Below are 22,059 nucleotides of genomic sequence, written 5' to 3' on the forward strand. Positions count from 1 at the left end.
GCATTAATATAGTCTGCAACTGGACTTATTAAATCATCAATACTAATCAAAGGGGAGGGAAAAGGAGGCTTCATACTGGAATATTATGGGGGGATGGTGATTAGGGAAATGCTGACATGCAAGGAGGAGGACAAAAGCTAAACACACCTGTTTCACTTTCAACTTTCTGGTTGATCATCCCTGCAGTGCAATGCTGATGCACATATTAGCTGCCATGGTTACCAGCTTTCACACCAGCCCAAACAACACAAACCGAAAGGCAAACCCAACCAATTACCGATGAGAAGTGAGAAGTAAACCAGTTTACATGCCAACACAAAAGTCGCCATTCCAAGTTCTCATCCGCTATTTCATTATTTCACGTTGCAGGATAACATCGACCACAAACATTTCTGCTAAGCTCATCCGCACTCCGAGAGATAGAGAGAGCAAATAAAACGAGATTGAGTGAAGCCTCAAAGTAGAATAAACAAGAATAAAACCTTTTGATCAATAAGTGAGCGGAGCTGGACACGGGGAGTGAGCTGACAGGCAGTGAGAGGGTGTCAGTTGATTATCCGTGAGCTTGGGGATTATCCCTCGCCATTCATCCTCTGCAGCGAGCCCTCGTCACCTGGACAGACAACTAACTGAGTCGAGAGAGGCAGGAAGAGAGGGCTGATATGAACACACAATATCTAGGAGTTAGATCAACAGGAGTGGAAGCGCTACGCCTCCTTCTGCCTCATTCTGTCCTCTCCTCCTCGACCCATCCCTCCCTCCCCGCCTCCCTCCCTCCCTCCCTCCCTCGCTCCTCTGGATGTTGTGGGCAGCAGGGAGGTTCAGATTTCAGATCGCTGGCATGACAGGCTGTGCCAAGCCCACTGCATCGGATCAGAGGGAGAGTGAAAAGGACACTGGCAGTGACATGCAGACGGCCCATGCACAAACACTTACACAAAAACACAAACGCAAACAGAGGGACGAAGACTATTTGAACTGATAGTGTGTGTGTGTGTGTGTGTGTGTGTGTGTGTGTGTGTGTGTGTGTGTGTGTGTGTGTGTGTGTGTGTGTGTGTGTGTCTGTGTGTGTGTGTGAGATGCATTGCCCAGCAAGGGAGGGAGTTTGCCAGTCATATCGCAGGGAGCACAGCAGTCCCAAACCTGCCAGCGACGCCTGACATCTTTATCCCTGTAGCCTGCCGGCCTCACCCAAAAGCCCACCATGCATCCAAGTCACCTTGATCTGGAGGGGGATCACATGGCAGGGCTTCATCACATGGCAGGGCTTCATTGCAGTGCATGCATGGATAATGTACACAAACACACACACACACAGATCCAAAATAATCCCCAAAGATTCAAAGTGTGACTCATTTGTCTCATTTAAGAAGTGATAAGAAAAATGCTATTATTAAGATTATTAACAGTTACATTTGTGTATTCTGGCAGCAAAATGGAACTTCATTCTAATTATGTGCAATGACAAACAATTTCTGCTCTCAGACAGAGGTCAGAGGTCATCAGTGGCTGTAGATTACTTTGCAGGGAAAGCCACAGCCACAAACACAGAACCACCTTGAATTCAAAATCATAATACAAATACATTCTTCAATCAAACCACTTATTTCAGGTCTCGAACCGCTGGACTCTAGATCCATTTTTAATAGAAAAGCTTGCAAGATCTAGCAGAGATCTACACCAAGATGGTGGTGGGGAGCAGATTTATTCCAGGGGAGAGGAGAAGATAACAATCAAAATGATAATCATTTTAAAGAAGAAAATGAATAAACAATCAAATAAATAAATAAACGAAGGGATGTGAGGAGAAGAGATGTGACGAGATGACTGAGGAGCAGGGGAAAGGAAAATAGATGACTGGAGAGAAGACAGACGTGGAGGAGAGGAGAGGAGGAGAGGAGGAGAGGAGGAGAGGAGGAGAGACATGGAGAGGAGAGAAGGAGAGACATGGAGAGGAGAGGAGGAGAGGAGGAGAGACATGGAGAGGAGAGAAGGAGAGACATGGAGAGGAGAGAAGGAGAGACATGGAGAGGAGAGAAGGAGAGACATGGAGAGGAGAGAAGGAGAGGAGGAGAGACTTGGAGAGGAGAGAAGGAGAGACATGGAGAGGAGAGAAGGAGAGACATGGAGAGGAGAGAAGGAGAGACATGGAGAGGAGAGGAGGAGAGGAGGAGAGACATGGAGAGGAGAGAAGGAGAGACATGGAGAGGAGAGAAGGAGAGACATGGAGAGGAGAGAAGGAGAGACAATGGTAGAGGAGAGGAGGAGAGACATGGAGAGGAGAGGAGAGGAGGAGAGACATGGAGAGGAGAGGAGGAGAAACATGGAGAGGAGACGAGGAGACCAATGGAGAGGAGAGGAGAGGTTTGGTTTTCAAGTCCCTTTATTGCACTACTGCAGGACTTACATTGCAACAATGACAAAACAACAGCACAAAACAAACACTGTCATGAAACATTTCTTGGTCAGAAATTTAAGATCAACTCCTCATCCTCCCCCACAGAGCATAAACCCCCCCAACAGCCCATATCTTTTTGAAAGCCGACACATTGTCCGTCATTTTGTAGAAATCAAAATCAACCCTCAGTCTGGCTTTTGTCTGACCCTTCAGGACCGACACTGGCTCCAAGCAGCCGGCACCCTGAGTTTTATTCTTCCGCGTCAGCCAGATGGCTAGTTTGGCAGAGCCGGCTATAAAGTTCAATTTTTCTTTTTTGCACTGTATTTTGGACCAAAGATAAATAGGGGAACAGAGAAAACTTCCCCAAGCCCCCGACACCACCGTTCTAGCAGGTCAAACAGTGCTGTGCTGACAGCACAAACAAATGCACCAGAGTCTCGGACTGACTACAAAACAAACACCCTTCCCCTACTTCTGGATCCAGGTGCGCTCTGTATCTGTTTGTAGCTAGAGAGACTGGATAAGAGAGGAGAGACCTAAAGTAGAGCGGCTTAGCATGCTAACATTGGGCACTAAACACAAAGTACTGCTAAGGCTGATGGGAATGGACATTATACTTGAGCAGGTATTTGGTAAATAACCAAAGAAGTTGAAAACAATTTGATTTTGATCTTCTGGTGACGCCAGACGAAAAATCACGGGATCGCCAATGTTCAGTCGTTATCCAAAGTAAACCTCCTGGTAGAAAGTCAGTGTGATTCCTCCTCTGGGACCATGAATGCCCGTGAATCCACCTCATAATAATTGTATTAAACCCAAACTCATTGTTGTTTAATGGCAGCCATCTACTGATGCAGCACAGAAAAATGGATGTGAGCGGCTTTAAACACTTTGTGATCTGCACTGGCTGGCAACCCAACTGTGCGGAGATAAGCAAATAAACGGAGAGCTGGCTTTGCAAGGCACTGATTAAAAAAAGCTGCAGGCGGGGACAGACGGGAGCATCATTATTATTTATCAGCTCCGTATGGCTTGTCAAACACACCTGGGTACACCTTTGACAGAGCTGCAAGCCTGCACACACAGCGCCGAGCATGCAAACAACCAGCAACACATTTTTTTTACACATTTTGATGTGTAATTAAGGGAGCAAAAGTCCACAATTAGAAATTTAAATCCTGCAAAAATATTTCACTTAGAGCCATTTCACTGATCAGAGGCCAGCTGAGCAAATCAGCCTTTCAAACAGCTAAAACAGAGCTATGAATCCATAGATTCCTACCCTGAAGAAGACCTTAATTACACCGGATCCCTCTAATAGAGCGACGCTGCACCAATTAAAGACAACAGAGACACAGTGTGGACGTACAGAGCTCATTACTCACGCAAACAGCACAGTTCTCTAAGGACAAGGAGATTAATGGCACTCCGTTTTTAGCACGTAGTGTTTGTATGATGCAAACACGCCAGCGAACTTGCATGAGGATGAGAAATTGTGTGACAAAAAGCAAACATGCTACACCGCAAGAGAGTCGGACTCATCAATCAACATGTGTGTCGAAAACAAAAGCGGCGTCGGTGTGAAGTATTAAATGAGCGTCGGAAATACGATCACCAGCGCACTAAAGAACAATGGCAGGTGAACTGAGAGTTCGGTTCCTTTTGCTCGTTTGCACATTTACACGACTCTTCAAGTGCAAGCGAAGTAGCTCATATACAGTACATCATGTATATGATACAACGGCCGCCTCGTGTGAGCAAGTACTGGCTTTCTGTCTTCTTCAGATTAAAGTTAAATTTAAATCCCTTGGTGGCGGATCACGCACACAACATGTCTTCAAAAGGTCAGCTCCTGTCCTGCCGTTCCGGCTCTCCTCGTTCACACTGAGGTCGTCTCGCCTCCGAGATTCCGAAAAGGCAGCGTAAAAGGGATTACTGTTATTTTCAGTCCCGAGTCTTCGTCGCTGGGCAAGACTCCAGACTCATTTTGATTTCAGAGAATTTCAAAGATTCCCAAGGGCAACATGCAAAGAGGGGTGGTGGACTCAGAAGAGGAAGGAACAAAAGGATGAGTTGAAAGGAAGAGCTAAAGAACAGAGGGTGAAAGGGGAACATATTCTTGAGAAATATTGCATGATGCGTGTATCATTTTCCTGTTACATCTCTCTTTGAGGCACGAGTGTGAGGCATTGTGGCGATAATTGCATCCACACTCTTGCTGTCAGGAGCACTTCTGATCTCTCCAGATGCACGCCAGAACATCTCCACGCCGCCATTTCTCTGCCTCTCCGCGTCCTTCTGAAATAGCGGTCGACGCGCAGCCGCTGAGTGGAGGCCCGCCGTCGTAAAGACGGGGCAGAAATCACCATCAGGTCCTCTGACAGGGAAAACATCCCTCTCCTTTTGCTGAAGGCCTTTCAGTCGATGGAGGCTGTTTGTTCCCCTCAGAGCTTTTGACAGGCTGTAATTCTGTTCCAAGACAGAAAAACCTGCTACATGGTGTTCAACGCTTTCTTATTTTAGTATTTCTCTCAGGATTAGATGAATGGCGTGTCTCTCCTCGGTCATACAAAGTGCTGATTGTCCTGGTGACCTCTCACGAGGGTCATTGACTTCCTCTGACCTCTGCATGCCCACACTGTGTTAAACAGCCTTGCTGTAAAAAGGCGAAGCAGAAATGACAGAGTGATCAGGGCTTCAGCATCACTTCTGTTTCCTATTAAAAGTCCATCTTCACCACAAAGACCCCTTTGCTTCCACACTGACGACTAGCTATATATAATCCTAACATCAAATCTGTAAATCTGCCAAAAGCCATCATGGCGGCAATTTCATTTTAGCCATATATCATGTGTCTATGACCTAGTTTTAATCCGTTTTATTCTGCATTATATGCTTTATGTTACTGTTTTATTCATGTGCTTTATTAATAAAACACCAACTTATATGTTCGTTTCTCCTCCCTTCAGGGATCACTAAAGTTCTTCATATCTTGCAAAGCACGCAAGACTTCTGTGAATATTCAAGTGACTTTTAGTTACAAAACTTTATAATAAAGAAAATATGAGTAACATTTTAAAAAGGAATGAAAATTATGCACAGATTCCATTAGAAAATGGATGAGGATTTTATCCATCAGCCTATACATAAAGAAATATTGCTGTATTTAATTGGCATAATAAAAATATAGAGGCTACTGCACAGAGGGCATTTTATCTTAATGCTAGCATGGTAATATGGTAAGGAAAGGTCAAGTATTGGCTACAGCTGAGACTGATGGGAATGCCTTTAGTTTTGCAGGTGTTTGATAATAGAGTTCTGCAGGGATGACGTGATTTAGACGGCCAACCAGGCGGTTAGCATCACATGGTTCCCTCAACAAAAAGATTGTTCATCGGATTTTGGATTATTGCAGAAAATACGCTCTCTGGCAAACACAAGTTCATGATACTTCATGACAACTTCTGTGATTTTTGATGAGTGTGAGTACAACGAGGCTGAGTCGGCTTGATCATGTTTTTTTTCAGTTAGCCGTTTGATAGCAACTGCCTTTTTTCAGACACATTAAAGTCTAAATACTCTAAAGAGTGGTATTTACTGGAGAATTGTATTTTCTAAAACAAAATGTCAAAATCTCTTAAACGTGTGTTAATCACAGACCTTATTTTAGGCAACTGACCAAAGACTCATAATCTTAAGACTTCATTAGAGGGCAAAAATGCTGACTCATTTCAGGGTTTAAGTACTCTATAAACCAAAGAACTGAAAACGTGGAAGTTTTGTTGAAGCTAAATTAAATGTGAAAGGATCCTGAGAGGAACATGAAAATCTGAACCATTGTAAGGAAATCCATCCAATAGTTGTTGCGCTCAAAACCACAAATGTCAACCTCATGGTGGCGCTAGAGGAAACACAGCACAAAAGAGTGTCACCGTCATGAATGCCCAGGCCAGACTCTGCTCTGTGTGTGTGAATGTGTGGTGACAGATTGAGGGTGCTGGGGGACTCTGGGGGCCGATGACACCTCTTGCTCCTGTTGCTGCTACCCAACGTGACTGGCACTCTCAGATACGGCCCATTCTCCCCACGGCAAACAAACTAAACAGTCAAACTCACAGACTTTTCCCCTTCTTTCTGTCTGCTTTAGTTTCCCTCGTTTGTCTCTCTCATTTGTCTTCTCAAAGGAGACGACTCAAATCGCATCGATGTCTCCTGCCTGAGAAGCTGTGCTCGCCGGCATTAAATTGCTTCTGCGTGACAGAAAGAAAGAGGAGCAATTTGCAGCCAGTTTCCACACTTCATATCTCATCACAGGAGGCGCTAAAAAGGTGCAAGACTTGCCGGCAACAGCATTTTTTCCCAGAGTCAGCAATCATTCTGATAGCTGAACGCCAGTAATTCATCCTCGGCTTTTGCACCGACAGATTAAGATCCACATGATCCTCCAAACTGAAAAAGTTCAAATCCACATTGTGCGTTTTCTTTTTACTCTTTTTTTAACAAAAGCAGGAATTTCCGTGGAAGTGATCTTGAATAGGCTGGGAGGACGTGCACTGTTCTACTGCATTAGACTGACAGCCTGCATTGCTCAAACTCTGCCAAATATATATATATACTATATATATATATATATATATATATATATATACATATATATATATACTTCCCGTCTTTCTGACATGCTTTGGTTAAAAGTTGAGAACCGGGGAAATTCCAGCCATGATGAAAGAGTCCACACGCTCCAGAGTAAACAGGGCTGGAGCGAAAAGCAAGAGACCCAAGAGACAAGTGAAATCATTAATGCATCAAAGGCTGTCAAAAGAATACAGTCTGAGAGTCTGAAAGTGTAAACATAGCAGATGGCGAGCATCTCATCCTTGGACGGGCGATCCGGCCCCGCTGACACGTTATTAGCCCCTACTGAGGTTGTTTGTATCGGCCTGTCAGTGAGAAGGAATAATGGGGGAAGTAGCTGGGCGGATTAGGAGATTAGACAGAACTGACAACAAGAGCGGTGAAAACACCTCATTACAGAAGAATATTCATCATTCCTATTATTTCACACTCAGAATCCTGCTTTGTTACTGTACAACTTTGGTCTCATTCTGAGGGTTTTGGTCTTTGGGAAAGTCTTTTTTTATGATTCTTGTAATTGTAAATGTAATAAAATTAATAAAATGACAGAAATTGGGCTTCAAAGTCAACGTGTGAGCATTCACACAATCAGTCGCTGACTTGGTTAAAACTGGCTAATAAAACACAACATCTTGAATGGTTCATCCCGACTGTCAGAGTCAGTTATCTTCTCGCCAAGACATTGTTGTGTTATTTGCTGACAGCAGCAAACACATATTTGCTATGTAATGACATATATGGGGAACGGAGTCACAGAAGCATAGCGCCCTCCCTCTGGTTCCCTCTCAGGTAAACACCGTTAGCTCTGCCAGCACTGTTGTCCTTGTTAGCACTGTTAGCAATGTTAGCTGTGCTCAGTCGCCACCATGTTGAGAGCCATGTGGAAGCAAAAGGTATGACCTGAATTTTAAATTTAGCTCCTTTAAAGTGAAGAAATATGCTTCGTTTCTGTGCCATTATTTGCTAGGGCCCATAATTGTTTGCTCCTGTTTGGCAGTTAATATAAACTTTTAGCTGAGCTCACACATGATGCAGTCAAATCAGGACACACGTTTATCTATCACATCTACAATTTTTCTCATAATACAACCACATTCCCAAGCATTATTACAAAAAAAAAAAAAAAAAAAAAAAAGATTCAGGCAGTATGGGCTGTGGTTACAACAACCTGACCTCAGGACACTGAAGACAGGTTTTGTTAGCAGATAATATCCACAGACATGACTGAGCACAGGACGTGTTGGCGAACATTCAGCAACGCTCAAGTTTCCCGGTGATGAAAACTAGATCATTAACTGAATGAAAGGTGTGGTTGAGCAATGCGGCTGGCAGGGTGATCCCGTTTTATTTATGCTTCACTTCCTGCACAACAGCCCCGTCATGACGCTGAACGACGTGAAATGAAAAAGAGATCTGGAAGGGGAGACCGGCTGCTCGTCCCAACCGTCTCCCTCTCCTGTCTGTCTGCTCCTGTGAGGCGCCCTCTTCACACTGTAATCAGAGAGGGGTGAGCGAGGTGAGGGATGTGTTGGGACAGAAAGAGAGAGGAAGAGAGACGTGGATCTCTCTCTCCTGTCCTCTTAGTGCGTACACTTCTTTACCGTAGTGGATCACAGCCTGACCATCAACAGACCATCTCATCAGCAGTTCAATCAACGTGAGCAGTCCGACGCAAGAGGGACTATTGATTAGGAGGGAACTGTGCGTGTGTGTGTGTGTGTGTGTGTTTTATGTGGTGGCACAAATCTGATTGTTTCATAAGAAGCTGCTATGGTGGGAAGCAAACACGTGTCTTTCTTGAACTGAAAGTTTAAGAGGTCATCTGTGAGTGGAGCCGCAAAAAGAAACAATCATATTGTGAGTCATACACTGATCTGTTGCCTCCACACAGCTCAGTATGTTGATGGTGGCTAGAAGCTAATGGTGCTAACAGTGAAAACAAACAGTGTGACTCCTTTGTTTGGGACCATTAAACATAGGAATGCAAATTGTGAATATTTCGATTATAAAATGATTTATTTAGATTTACCACCACTTCATCTTTTAGTCTATGAGATTAAAAATGTCCATCACAAGTCTGCAGAAGGTCACAAGTGTTTCAAACACCCACATACAGATACACATATATTCACTATATGATATTATATTATATTATATTATATTATATTATATTATATTATATTATATTGTAATAACCTGTGAAATCCTCTCATTCTGTAAGTCAGAAATGAAAGCTATTTTCCTTGTACTTAATTAGATTAAATATTCCTTATATATGACCTGCCTCCTGATCCACAGTGCAGGTCACATGTCAGTGAGTTTCATACGAGTAAAACATCTTCACACACACCTAGAGCTCCAGATCGATGGCAGGGGACAAGTGGATCAGTGGATGAAAACATGAGGACAGATTTCATTACAAAATGATCCATGGAATCAATGTGTGTGTGTGTGTGTGTGTGTGTGTGTGTGTGTGTGTGTGTGTGTGTGTGTGTGTGTGTGTGTGTGTGTGTGAGTTCTACCTTCATGGTGAAATATGATAGCTGCTTACAAATAAGCTCAGAGTGCAATGCACATATCATTTCCTTTTCCTACGCAGATACTCATCTTCAGGTCCAACGACAAAGATGTGTGTGTGTGTGTGTGTGTGTGTGTGTGTGTGTGTGTGTGTGTGTGGGTGTGTGTGTGTGTGTGATATATAATCCAGACAGAGAACGAACACTGCATGTGTGTGTGTGTGTGTGTGTGTGTGTGTGTGTGTGTGTGTGTGTGTGTGTGTGTGTGTGTGTGTGTGTGTGTGTGTGTATGTGTATGTGTGTGAGCTCACCCATAAGTCCACCTGCCTGCCTTTTTGTGTGAGCAAGACAGAGTATGTGTTTGATTTAAGGAGGCACCATGCCAACTGGATGTGGGGCCCAGGGGGGTCAAGACAGGAACATGGAGTCCTGTGTGTGTGTGTGTGTGTGTGTGTGTGTGTGTGTGTGTGTGTGTGTGTGTGTGTGTGTGTGTGTGTGTGTGTGTGTGTCACAGGGGGAAGGATGCACCTTTGGCGACCACCTCTTAGACAAAGATGTAGTGGCATGTTAGAAACTGGCTTGTGGCCCAAAGCAGCACTTCTTCTATACCAAGTGCCAGCCGTCTTTCACTGGTGTGATATATTGTCGTCATGGCGCGTCTCACTTTCACATACCCGACACGTGAAAGCGGCTGTGTGTTCATCACACCACATCAGGGAGGGAGCGGTGCGTTGGCAGCTCCTTTACGATTGAGCGAACATGTGAGACACAAATGAAACGGCTGATGCCAATCAGCGAACACCAGTTTCGACTCCGGCGCCCCGCCTGAACTAATTATGTGAAGACGGCGAGATGTGGATGGATCGATGGAAGTCGTCGTAAAGTATTCGCAGGATCAAACCCAAACATCCGGCACAACTGCATCAAGTGTCATACAGTCCATCAGATGGATGAGGAGTGGACCGGGTGGAGCTTCAGTGTCAGTATTGACACAACAACACCCTCAAACGCCACCACAGCAATAAATTAACACACTTTCATTAAGTGAAAGGCATTTTTTATCTTAGAGACCAAAGAGATTCATTGCTGAATGTTACTTTGTGTTTGAGACAAAAGATTTCCTGTCAGTCTTGCCAACATCTTGTCTCTTAGAAAAGCTGATGCGCTCCACGCATTGCTAAGTACACCATATGTTATATACAGTACGCCACAGTTTATAGTTTCCCTGATTGAAAGGACAATCGACCTGCGCTTTGCTGCTGCCAACTGTGCTGGCCATCCTCCTCCCAGGACCTGCCTGATGTGTGCTCTGCTCTCATCCAGCCGACTCTGGATGTACAGTCGGTCCCCCGCCGCCACGCCGCTACTGATGTCCTTGAGGGAGTAAATATTCCCCCCACTGCTCCCTCTCTGCCTTTGTTGCAGACACTTGAAAGCTCAAACATGTCCTGCATGGCAGCTCTTCCTCCCCCTTCATCTGTGCAGACCAGCATACGGTGAAAATAGTTCATAACTTATTATATGACCAATTGTATCAGCACTGTACAGCACTACAACTACCAGAAATTCCACTTTAGCTGAAGATTTGTTGTTTGCTTCTCACTTAATTATTATTATTTCTTGCTGAGTTTATTTTTGACTTAATGCTAAGCTAAGCTAAATAACAGCGGGATATGAGAGCGGTATCAATATTCTCATCCAAATGTTGGCAAGAAAGCAAATAAGCATATTTCCTAAATGTCAAACTAATTCTTCAACTTCGAAAAGCAATAATTTGTTAATCTGTTTTCTTCTTGCTTCACTGCTGAGGCGATCAAAGGGGGGAAATTCTGCTAAAACCTTTTGAATTTCTCGACTAAGCTTCTCCAGCTGTCAATGTCAATGTTGTAAACCAGGTTGGAGGATGAGCAGAAATGTCTTTGCTCTCCAGAAGTCGAGGGATGCACAGCGGGACGTGTGCATATGCGTGTGCACTCCCACGCACGACCCTCGGATGCAACATTTTTTAATTCACTTAGCCGAGTTAACAGATTCATTTAGCCCATGCAAATGAGAAAGTCGTAAACACCGGCGGGGCAATAGCAATACAGCGCCGGCGCCTAATCAATCACGATGTGTGTGTCACAGGCACCGGTGCTCTCAACCCTTCATATTGTCTACAAAAAAACTAATTCCCAACAACACAGATGGCACAAACAAAAACACGACAACGCGGCACAAGCTCTCACTCATCACCGCGCACTCAAGAGAAGCCTCTGAGCGGAGGATCAATCACTGCATGAGAGGGGAGAGGATATAACGACATGAGAGGAATGAAAACTGAAGGGAAAGCATGAATAAACGTGCACACACACACACACACACACACATTCACAGTGTGTGTGTGTTCACGGCTGAGGGCCCAGTGTGGAGGAATAAAGCAGCTGCATAACAACCACGGACACATTAATGAGTCACCCTAGTTGTTGTACACATCGAACAGACACTAGTGGGAATTCCTGAGTCAAACACACACACACACACACACACACTCGCTGCAACCGTAACTGAGCCAGCGTGACTGGAGCCAGCGACCATCTAGATTGGATTGGGTAAAAACTGCTCAAACATCCAGAGCACACACCCGAGTGTCGCACGGCCGCCTCCCTGTCCTCATCAAACACACCTCCAGCTCACAGTTTACTTCCCTTTGCAGTCACACTATTTAGTGCAGACACGAGGGCTCACTCTTGTCCCGGAGGACGTGCAGAACAAACTCAAGAAATTAAAGGAAAGCGATAGCAGTCATTACAGAGGAATACCAGCAAATCAATAGAAAAATGGATTTCCTTAATTTCCTCAACTGTTTACAATCATTACCCAAAAATATTACTGAATTACATATTGATGTATTAAACTCCACCAACTTTAACTGCAGCTTCTGCAGTAAAGTGAGAAATACGGCCCTTAAGTGCAAGATCGAGCTTCAACCTCATCATCGCTGCTGTAAGTTGTAAAATGAAAAAAAAAAAAAGGCAAAGAGGCCTTCAGAGGTGGAGAACTCATGCAATATGCATAGCCACGAGTTCTTTGAGTGTGTTTGTGTGTGTTTGCCAGGCAGGGCTTTCATGGCAGGATGACGGAGGAGCAGGAAGAAAAAGGGGACAGGAGAGGAATAAGAAACAGCCTGACATGTTTTTGGACCCTGAGACGGTTTCTCCTCCATCTGACAGAAGTGAGAGGACCGAGTCGGTCCAGAGAAGAAATATGAAGGCGTTCATCTTCTCCTCTCCTCCGTCAGCTCCTCATTTGTCGTTTGCTAGCGTGACACAACTCGGGAAGGCTTAACCACATTAAGGTTAACCTAAATGTGTGCAGAAGCACAAATAATCAATCTGTACAAAAAATAAGGACAATTAATTAAGATTGTAAAGACGTCTTAAAGGCGTAGTGTGTAGGATTTGGCGACATCTTGTGGTGACGTTGCAAATTGCATCCAACTAAAGCTTCTCCAGTTGGCCAAGTGTGCAGAAGAAGTACACAACTTAAAAATAAATAATGGTGCTAATCTAGAATCGGTGTTTGGTTTGTCCATTCCGGGATACCGTGGAAACATGGCGGACTTGGACGTGAAGAGGACCCGCTTCATATGTAGATATAAACGGCTCATTCTGAGGTAACGAAACAATTATCTTCAGGTGGATTATACGCGAGAGAAAATATCTGTATTAATATTTGATTCCATTTCTGCTAATACATCCCCCTGATAGGCAAACACTGGTGCTTTAAACATCCTGGTACACTTCACATCACGAGGAGGAACTTATCAAAGCACTGCACCCTTTAAAAAGGCAGCATTAAAGATTTTTAAAAAAACTGTTGATCTCAGGCGGCTTCCTCAACACAAAGTCTATAAAAGAGCTCCCCAGTAAATTAAAAGAAAATAGATGAAATGGACCGGATGAAAGTTCAGTCTTAATTACAGTCCGACTCCTATTGACTGGTGGACCAATTAATGTGGGGGGGGTTTTGGGGAGGGAGGGGTGTTGAGCGATGTATCGGTGAGCGGCGAGTGCAGCCGTGCTCGTAATTACCGCAGACATGCGATTTGAACCAATGAGTGAGCTCCGCGCAGACAAGTACACAAACAAACGTTGATTCATACGTACACATTAGGCCTCGTTTATCCATTTGCAAAACATATTAATGAATAAACATGCCGCGTGTTTGTGACCGCTTTGTCAGGTTTGCAGATGAAGTGGCCGTGTGGTGTTTCTCCAGTAAATATGAATCATTTCTGTGTAAATCTGCCCTGTTTAACTAATGAGATTTGATCCGCTATAGCACAAACCAGAAGAACAGTTTGTGTGTGTGTGTGTGTGTGTGTGTGTGTGTGTGTGTGTGTGTGTGTGTGTTTGTGTGTGTGTGGGCACATATGGTGAGATGCGACCAATCACATCACTGTCAACAGCGAGAGCGAGATACAGCTCTGATTATACAAAAAGTGACACACACACACACAAACACTCTGACTGACAAGACAAGACGCACATCTGTGATTAATGTCTATTGTCAGCGCGTTGAGAGTCACAGGTGGAGAGGTCACGATGTCAGCATCACGCTGCATCTAAACTGGGTCACGTTCTGTCGGCGCGCGCCCACAAAGGCCGACGGGCACGAACAGAGCCTGAATCCGCTGGTAGATTGGTGAGCACTCCGTGCAAAAAAACAAAAACAAAATGTTGCTTCTGAGTTTTGCAAGTGCCTGGAGCCGGCTGAGTCATGATGAAACAGAATGAAATATCAGTGATGGACAGAAAACAAGCAGAGAGAGGTTCGTGGGTTCTGATTGTGATAAAGACGTGCTTACAGGGAATACTCTCAGAGAGGAGAGGAGGGAAAGGGATGAAAAGAAAGGATTGGATGGAGGAGTGACAGCTCGGATAAATGGGTGTGGATTTACTACACACACACACACACACACACACAGCATATTGAATGAGAGGGAAGCAGCCTGGAGGGCGGAGCAGAAAGCTTCTGACCAGAAATGAAATCGGCCGGCGAGGAATCCTTGAGCAAGGCGCTTGACCTGAAATTGCTCCCCGCACAGAGACGTGGAGGGCTGGATAGCATCGAATACATTTTTGTGCCCCGAAGGCAGCTGGAAGGAGTTCAAAGATGGCAAAGATAATCAAACAAAGCAGCGGTGTTTGCTCTCTAAGAGAAGTTCTCTGAGCTCAGACTTTCTGTCCAGAGAACCTTTCAGAATACTAACAGCGACGTGAGCGATGGTGCAATCACGCTTCATCGTGCCGGCCACTCCACTGATGTGGAATCAGCTTTTCATCTGTATCAGAGAGGTGATTGACAGCTGGCACAGGGACCATATGGGCTCCGGCGGCAGCAGCAGCCCTGAAATAACACAGCAGGTGCTTTGATCAAAGCGACTTCCTATTTTCATCGCTGTGCGTCGGAGGACATCTGCATAGCCGCTTTGCCCAAGGGAACGCTCACACAGCAGGCCGGGCTTCCTCGGCATCAGCACAATGCAACTGTGGATGTGCGAGTGTGTGTTTGTGTGAGGGGGAACGCACAGGAATCCCATGCTGCCTTTCTGTCTCCCGAGCAGCCAAGGTTTGGGCTAGAAAATACAGCAGGACTCTCTCTGATGGAGATGCAGATGAGAGGGCACCGTTTCAGAGGGCTGCACAGGCAGGGAGCTTCAAAAGGGAAATATTCCCCGGGTTCAGCTGGGGTTGGATGGAGTTTAGCTGTAAATTAGGACGTTTTTTTTTTTTTCAGCCAAAAGTTGGTCCACTGAGCAGACGATAATAATTCTTCACAGAGTCGTTTTCATTCGTTCTGCTGAGATGGCAAAAATCGTCAATTCAGTGCCATGTACAGCAAAAGTGTCATTTTTTTTAAGACTATTTTTTAGGGCTTTTTATTGACTTTATTAGTGCAGCTGGAGAATGACAGGAAGGGGGGGGGGGGGGGGGGGGGGGGCATACAGAGCAAGATCAGGTCAGATCAGGAGCAGGCCTCTGCTAAGATCTGAGCCAACATGGTGAGCTAGACGTTACCCCAGGTATCACGTTTTTAATTTAAATACACAATGTAGCTGTTACTGATGAACAAGAGGTTGCTCCCCAAGTGCCCATGAGCAATTAAACCCCTTTCTCCACTCACTCAACAATACATCAAATCCTGTTCCAAGTCAGTGGTTGCCAACATGGGGGATGGGACCCCCCAAGGGTCACTGGATCAAATCTGAGTTTTATGCTTTTGGGGGAAATTATCTTTGGGAAAATCTCAACTTTCTTCAACATACTAACTTTTTTTTTGTCTTTAACCTCTAACAACAATGATGGTGCTAGCGGCTCTGTGAAGCTTTAAGCTAGGCTAACTGTTAGCGTCAGCATGCTAACATGTTCAAAGTAACAATACCAAAATGCTGATTCAGGCAGGTATACTGTTAACCATGTCAACCATCTCATCGCATTACAAATGTTATGCTAGCATGCTAATATTTGCATCTTCTGTTAAGCCCAATTCAGATCTCCCTTCTTAAGTAATATCAACGTGACAGCTAGCGTGGCGGGACAACACTTACACACACACACACACACTAGGCCAACACTAGTGTGTGACCCGTCACGCCCGCATGAGAGTCTGTGTCACAAGTCAGTTGATACTAAAGTTAGCCCACTACAGTGGTTGCAATTAGCAATGCTACATAAATATAGCCGCTGCTCTAACCATCCTGCTACACTGATTTGAATGGGAATGTCCTTTTATATTTTTATGGGTATAACATACTAGTATTTGTACATCAAACAAGGCAAATCTACATTTACCAAACAAAGTAAAAGGACCCCTATATGACCTGAAACACGATGTCCTGAGTTAAACGGACTTCAGTAGCATCTGGATATTTTTGTCTTTGCTGCCACATGAAATATATGTCTTCTATTATGGGATCCCTTGTTACTGTCCCAGGACAATTTGGGTTTAAATACTTGCCATGGTTTGAATGCTGCCAAATCCAGCAACTCAAAGTAAAGCCAGATTTCATGAGCGGTTCGGTGTTGGTGCCACTTCTCTCCCGTTACCTCTCCATGCACGAATGAAAAAACACAAGCTGTACAGGTAAGAAAAAAACCCTCTGTGGTTCATATTTCTTTCAAGAGCAGAAAACACAGCTTCAGGCGTATCCCTTTCATGTCGGCAACCAGAGTAACTCCCAAAGAGCCGCTTTCAAACATTTCTTTTTAAACCGCAATACTACTCACTTTCAACAGAAGGAGAAAAACAACAGGCAATCAGTGCAGCGCATTCAATCTCTGGCACATTTTTAATGTAAGCACATTGTGTTTATTATCTCCACATGTTAATGTGGTTATAACCCTGCAGGAAAACAGCTGAGATTAAGCTTGTATGTGCAGCGAGTGCTTGTACACTCAGCCGAGTGTGACATGTCCCCAGCCCTGAACAGATAGCTGCAGCGCGGGGGGCTGCCTGGGCGTTGTACCACGACGAGAAACCCAACTTGGTGTTCTGCTGCTTCTGTCAGCAGATGAATCAGAATAAATTGAAATAACCGGGGGAGATCAGAAGAGAGTGACGAGTGAAGGTTAGAGTTCAGCTGGAGCGATGGCTGCGTAGGAATCTAAACAAAATGCAAATCAGGGAGGCCTGTGTTTAGATATTTACCTGCCACACACACACACACACACACACCGGCCGACCAAAGAGCCGTCCAATCCAGTGCATCCTGACCACTAAGAAGAACAGGCCGATGAAATATGCATGACGGGAGAAAAAAGCACACTGAAATGTTCTGCCTCACTCTCTCTTTGAGCATAAAACATTGATGCTCGGCGGCGCAGCAGCTGAACCGCCGCGTGGAGCGTCGGGCTGACCCAGCGGAGGGTTAGCAAGTTCACATCTAATTCTGGACGTCGCCCACGGGACCACAGGGCTGAGAAAAGGAAAGCGTTACCTCGAAAAAGGTTTTTCCCAGTTCAAACCAGCCCTCGGCTGCGTGTGTGCGCGCCGCGAGACACGACAGAATGGTTGATGTAAGGTCATGTGCTTCCTCTTCTAAGGGAACGTACAGACGTTCCTGGATTGTGCCTCAGTGATACAGCAGACGTAGCAGCTGCTGTTATAAACGAAAAACAGCGAGCGTCTGTTTGGGAAGTGGGCTGTTTAGAGCGAAATGATTCAGCCTCTAATTGATGCTGTCTTGCAGTTGTGTGTAAACTCCCTCGGTCTCAAACACGTCCACACATTGTTCTGCAGATGTCAGACGTGTATGAAAGCAGGCTGGAAAGTCCTTCTCTATTCCTGCAGCCTCCCAATTTTGACCCGTATGTTACATTAAAACTAAATGGTGGAAAGATGAAATACACTCAATTGAGCTAAATGTGTAACACACATGCACATAAAATGACATAATCAATTCTTCTAAATACATAGATTCATGAACGTTCAACAATTTTTAGAATTTCTAACCACTTAATTGAACTATTTTTGAGAAAATAAGCACCGTTGTAGTTGAACATAATGTAACAGGCTGAAGTTGCCAATTCTGACCTTTTGTCTGATAAAAGTTGTGTTAAAAGAAACCGCAGAATGCAATGTACAAATGGTAAATGTGCTTTTGTATCTTTTTCACTTCAATCCTAACAGCTAACAACATTCCAGTGCAAACACTCCATTAAATACACTGTTGATGTTCTGCAGCTGAATAAGATCCTTCTTCAAAGTAACCCAAACTCTCACCTCTAACCTCGACTCAGCACATTTCAAACACATCCCAAACCATGAAAGAAGTTGCCATCAGCAACATGTCCTCCACTCTGTAGGGTTTCTCTTTTTATTTTTGCCTCGTGATGTCATCATAAGTACCTGTCAGAGATGAAAACTGATCAAAACAAGCTTCTCCACGGAGGGGACGTTGACGTCTCGTCAGCAGTTTGTTTCTCTCAATCTGCTCGAAAACACACGCCTTCACATGCAACACTGATAAAATGCCACATCACAAAGAAAACCATTGTTCTCTATCTACCTGTCCCAGTTTACCAGACGTCTTTGGTAGCACTCGACACACACTCACAACACTGGGAAAACAAACACTCCTCCGATCTGCCCTCCTCGCCTATCGAGACGAGAGTCGACCTGGAAACTGAACAAAGGCCGGCTCCTCGCGTCGCATTGGTGCTTAGCGAGAAAGTCTGTCGCCGCGAAACACGAGCAGCTCCTCTGCACAGGTCGGGATTACGCACACGTTCACAAGAGGCATTCACAGGCTGCTTATCGTCCTCCAAACAGTGATCTGATTCTGGAGTCGCACTGAGAAGTATGGGAGTCTGGCTGTGAGCAATAAGCGCCACTTTAAACACACCATTAACCGTGCCCCGTGAAAGTCCCAGTTCAGTCTGTAAAAATTGAACCTGCCCAATGAATTCTGCCTCTAATTATGCTTCGTTAAATGCCACGTGCGGGGATTTAAATTCTCTACTCAATATTCTCAAGAACGGAGGAAATTGCTGTTGAAGCAAAGAACAAATATTGTGGATCCGTGGACCTGAAGAGCAGAGTGTTTGTTTTTTTCAGAGTAACTGAGTAAAAACTGGCAGCCGATGGTGCTTGAAGCAGAAACTGGCAGATCTATGATACGGTGCAACACGTATAAGAAGATACGTTGTTGAAACTAAAGCACACAGGAATCTTCTCATATAACAAGAAGGGAAAAACACCCAGCTGGCATTAAAATGGTCTGATGCACAAGGCGAGAGTGTGAAGGCCGATACTGAGCAGTGACACGGGCTGCGGCGTATTGAGGGTTTTTTAAAAGCCCGGGCGCCGACAAACCCCAAGCATTGTTTACGAGTCTCCTTGTCTGTTTGAGTGAAAGTAGCAGCCTGATAAGTCACATGTAACCCTGAACCAATGACCTGCGTTAAGGAGGTATAATTGTCTTTTTACAACAGGCTCTAAATCTATCCTCGCCTTCCCTTCGCTGGTTCACCCGTACAAGTGCTATGCAGACTCTGGTTGCCTAGCAACAGCTGTCCTCCACTTGTTTCTTTTGTTTGTTTGTTTTGAGGTGTTTTTCTTTTCTTTTCTCTTTTGACTGATGGGCAACACAGTCAGCTCCTTCCTGGGAATAGACAGCGATATCCGCTCATTGCAGAGGTGAAAGATGGGATCGTGAGAGATGTCTTCTACTTGAGAGGCACAGGGAGAGGTTCTGATTTCTTTTTCTTTCTTTTTTTTACACAGAATAATGTCCTGTGCTTCCATGTCTATGTGTGTTCACATGTGCACCAACCTGAAGCCATCTGCATGTATCCAGCCAGGGTGCAGATCCTCCTCTCACATCCTCCGCTGGGCAGGAAGATGGTGATGATGGCCAACAGGGAGCTGACGGCCAGCAGGGCACAGCCTCCCGAACAAAGCACCGCGCTGGTCTGAGGAACACAAACACACAACACGCTCTATTTACCTACAGAAAGTAGACACCAACTCGTACATGTTTACACATATTCACAGCAGGGAGTTCTTCTTGTTGCTATTTGATAAAACCTTGAAAGCCAAAAGTCATCGTTTGTGACAAGTCACATTGTGGAATCTCTCAGTCGATTCTCCAAACAGGTTAATTGCTCTCTCAGCTGCAAAGCAGCGCTCCATGGCCACACAACAGGGCACTGTCCCTATTCATTACATCTTGGCTTAATCACACACATGCTGCAAGAAAGAGGAGCCCAACAGAGGCAGGAAGCACACAAACGACCGATTTGTTCACAACTTTCTCTGATGAGCTCCACCCGCAGCCGGCATCTGTTATTCTCCAGTCGGGAGGAAATTGTTTGCAGTATAGTGTGTACAATGCAGTCTGTCGGTGTTTTCAAGCGGCTTTTCCGTTCTGATCGATGTGCTAAACTGCTCTGCTCTTACAAAGAGGCTCCTGGGAAAGTGGGTTTTACTGGACAAGCAGCAGCTAACTTTAAAGCCCCTAGGGAAGCGCTAACTCTCCAACAAAGCTGCCGGCCGTCCTCCTCTTTTTTAAAACACGCCCGTCTCGGTGAAGTGCAGCACGCAAACAAGTCAGAGAACAAGCGCCATATTAGTGATTAGCATGCGAGCGGGGGCGAGCGGAGGGATGTGGAATTAAAGCCCTAAAACACGTGTCATTGTGCTCGTCCCCGACGTGACTGACGTGAACGGAGCCGGGATGAAAGCAGAGTGATTTCCACGCCTGACAGAAGATTTAATTAGCTTGTTCTGGGTGTTTGGCAGAAAGGTAGTGAGAGGGTCGAAGCAGGGAAATATATTGAAGTGCAATGATGTCGGTGCAATGACGATGATTGTGCTTTTGACCTTTCTTTGTGCACACGTGTTGAGCACGCGTTCTTCTTCGGCATACATTAACGGCGCCTTTTCACACGCGTTCACATCAGGGTTACAGATCAGCTCCTTGGGAACTGCTGGGAGCAAAGTGCCGTGCACAAGGGCACCTTGACCACAGCAATTAAGCAACAGGGGAGCATGTGCAGAATTAGAACCGGCTCCTTCAGGACACTGGGTTTTATTGCAAATTATTTTTTTTTAGAAAGATTAGGAGCCTAATTGGATTTTATTCATGAGTCAAATGGCATCATTATTCAGCAGAGTGACTGTTGCCAGTGATCTACTTCAACATTTTTAATCATACTTTTGTTTATGACCAAATACCTGCAAAATTAATGTAGTTCCCATCAGCCTCAGCTTGACTTTGTGTTTAGTATTGACTAGCAAATGTTAGCATGCAAAACTGGAGGACAGGATCAATATAAAGTTGATGTTCATGAGAATTAACATCAATAAACAAAAGAGTATGAATGTTGCTTGGGGGAAAGTAGTGAAAGAGAAGCCTCACATTCATTTTTATTTCCTTTTCTTTTTCTTGGATAAACATGGGAAACGTGGCCATAGTTCAAGATATTTCCCGCAGCTACAATGGAGTTGAAGGAGAGGAAATCATCTGAATCACTCACAGACAGCATTTGTGTCAGACACTATGAGAGATGGAATAGCTTATTACCAGCATTCAACAATCACAAGGGAAGAAATCCATAAAATAATGAAGAAAGCAGAGATAAATGCAATGCTTTGGTTATGGTCAAAAAACATGGACACGTAGGTCTACATACACAACTGCATAGACCAGGAATGTTTATATTCCCGCCAGAAACCAGATCTGGTATCGTCTCGAGGTTCAATAAAGGAATGAGTCATGTATCTAAATGAGATGACCAAACATCATCGACTAGTCCGCCTTTACAACCATGGAAAGACAAGTTGTCAACGCCACACTGTCATATCATCAGCTTTTAAAGTGATATGGCAGGTCTGAAAAGGGAAGCCAATGTGGAGGTGCCTTAATTTTGCCTTCTTTCTAATAGCCAACAGGGGGCGACTTCTCTGTTTGCAAGAAGAAGTTTCAATAGAAGTCTATGAGAAAATTACCCTATTTCTCGC

At 44.7% G+C, this 22,059-nt stretch overlaps 1 protein-coding gene across 1 annotated transcript in view; it reads right to left on the reverse strand.

The window, feature by feature from the left end:
* lhfpl7 (LHFPL tetraspan subfamily member 7) overlaps nucleotides 1-22,059 on the reverse strand; it is an 88,269-nt gene that overhangs the window by 44,896 nt on the left and 21,314 nt on the right. Inside the window, exon 2 of the mRNA XM_084029819.1 lies at nucleotides 19,871-20,009. Within this exon, the coding sequence (XP_083885945.1) occupies nucleotides 19,871-20,009 (139 nt within the window). The remainder of the gene's footprint in view (nucleotides 1-19,870; nucleotides 20,010-22,059) is intronic.

The sequence above is a fragment of the Eutrigla gurnardus genome, assembly GCF_963514095.1.
Source record: "Eutrigla gurnardus genome assembly, chromosome: 15".
Lineage (NCBI taxonomy): Eukaryota > Metazoa > Chordata > Actinopteri > Perciformes > Triglidae > Eutrigla > Eutrigla gurnardus.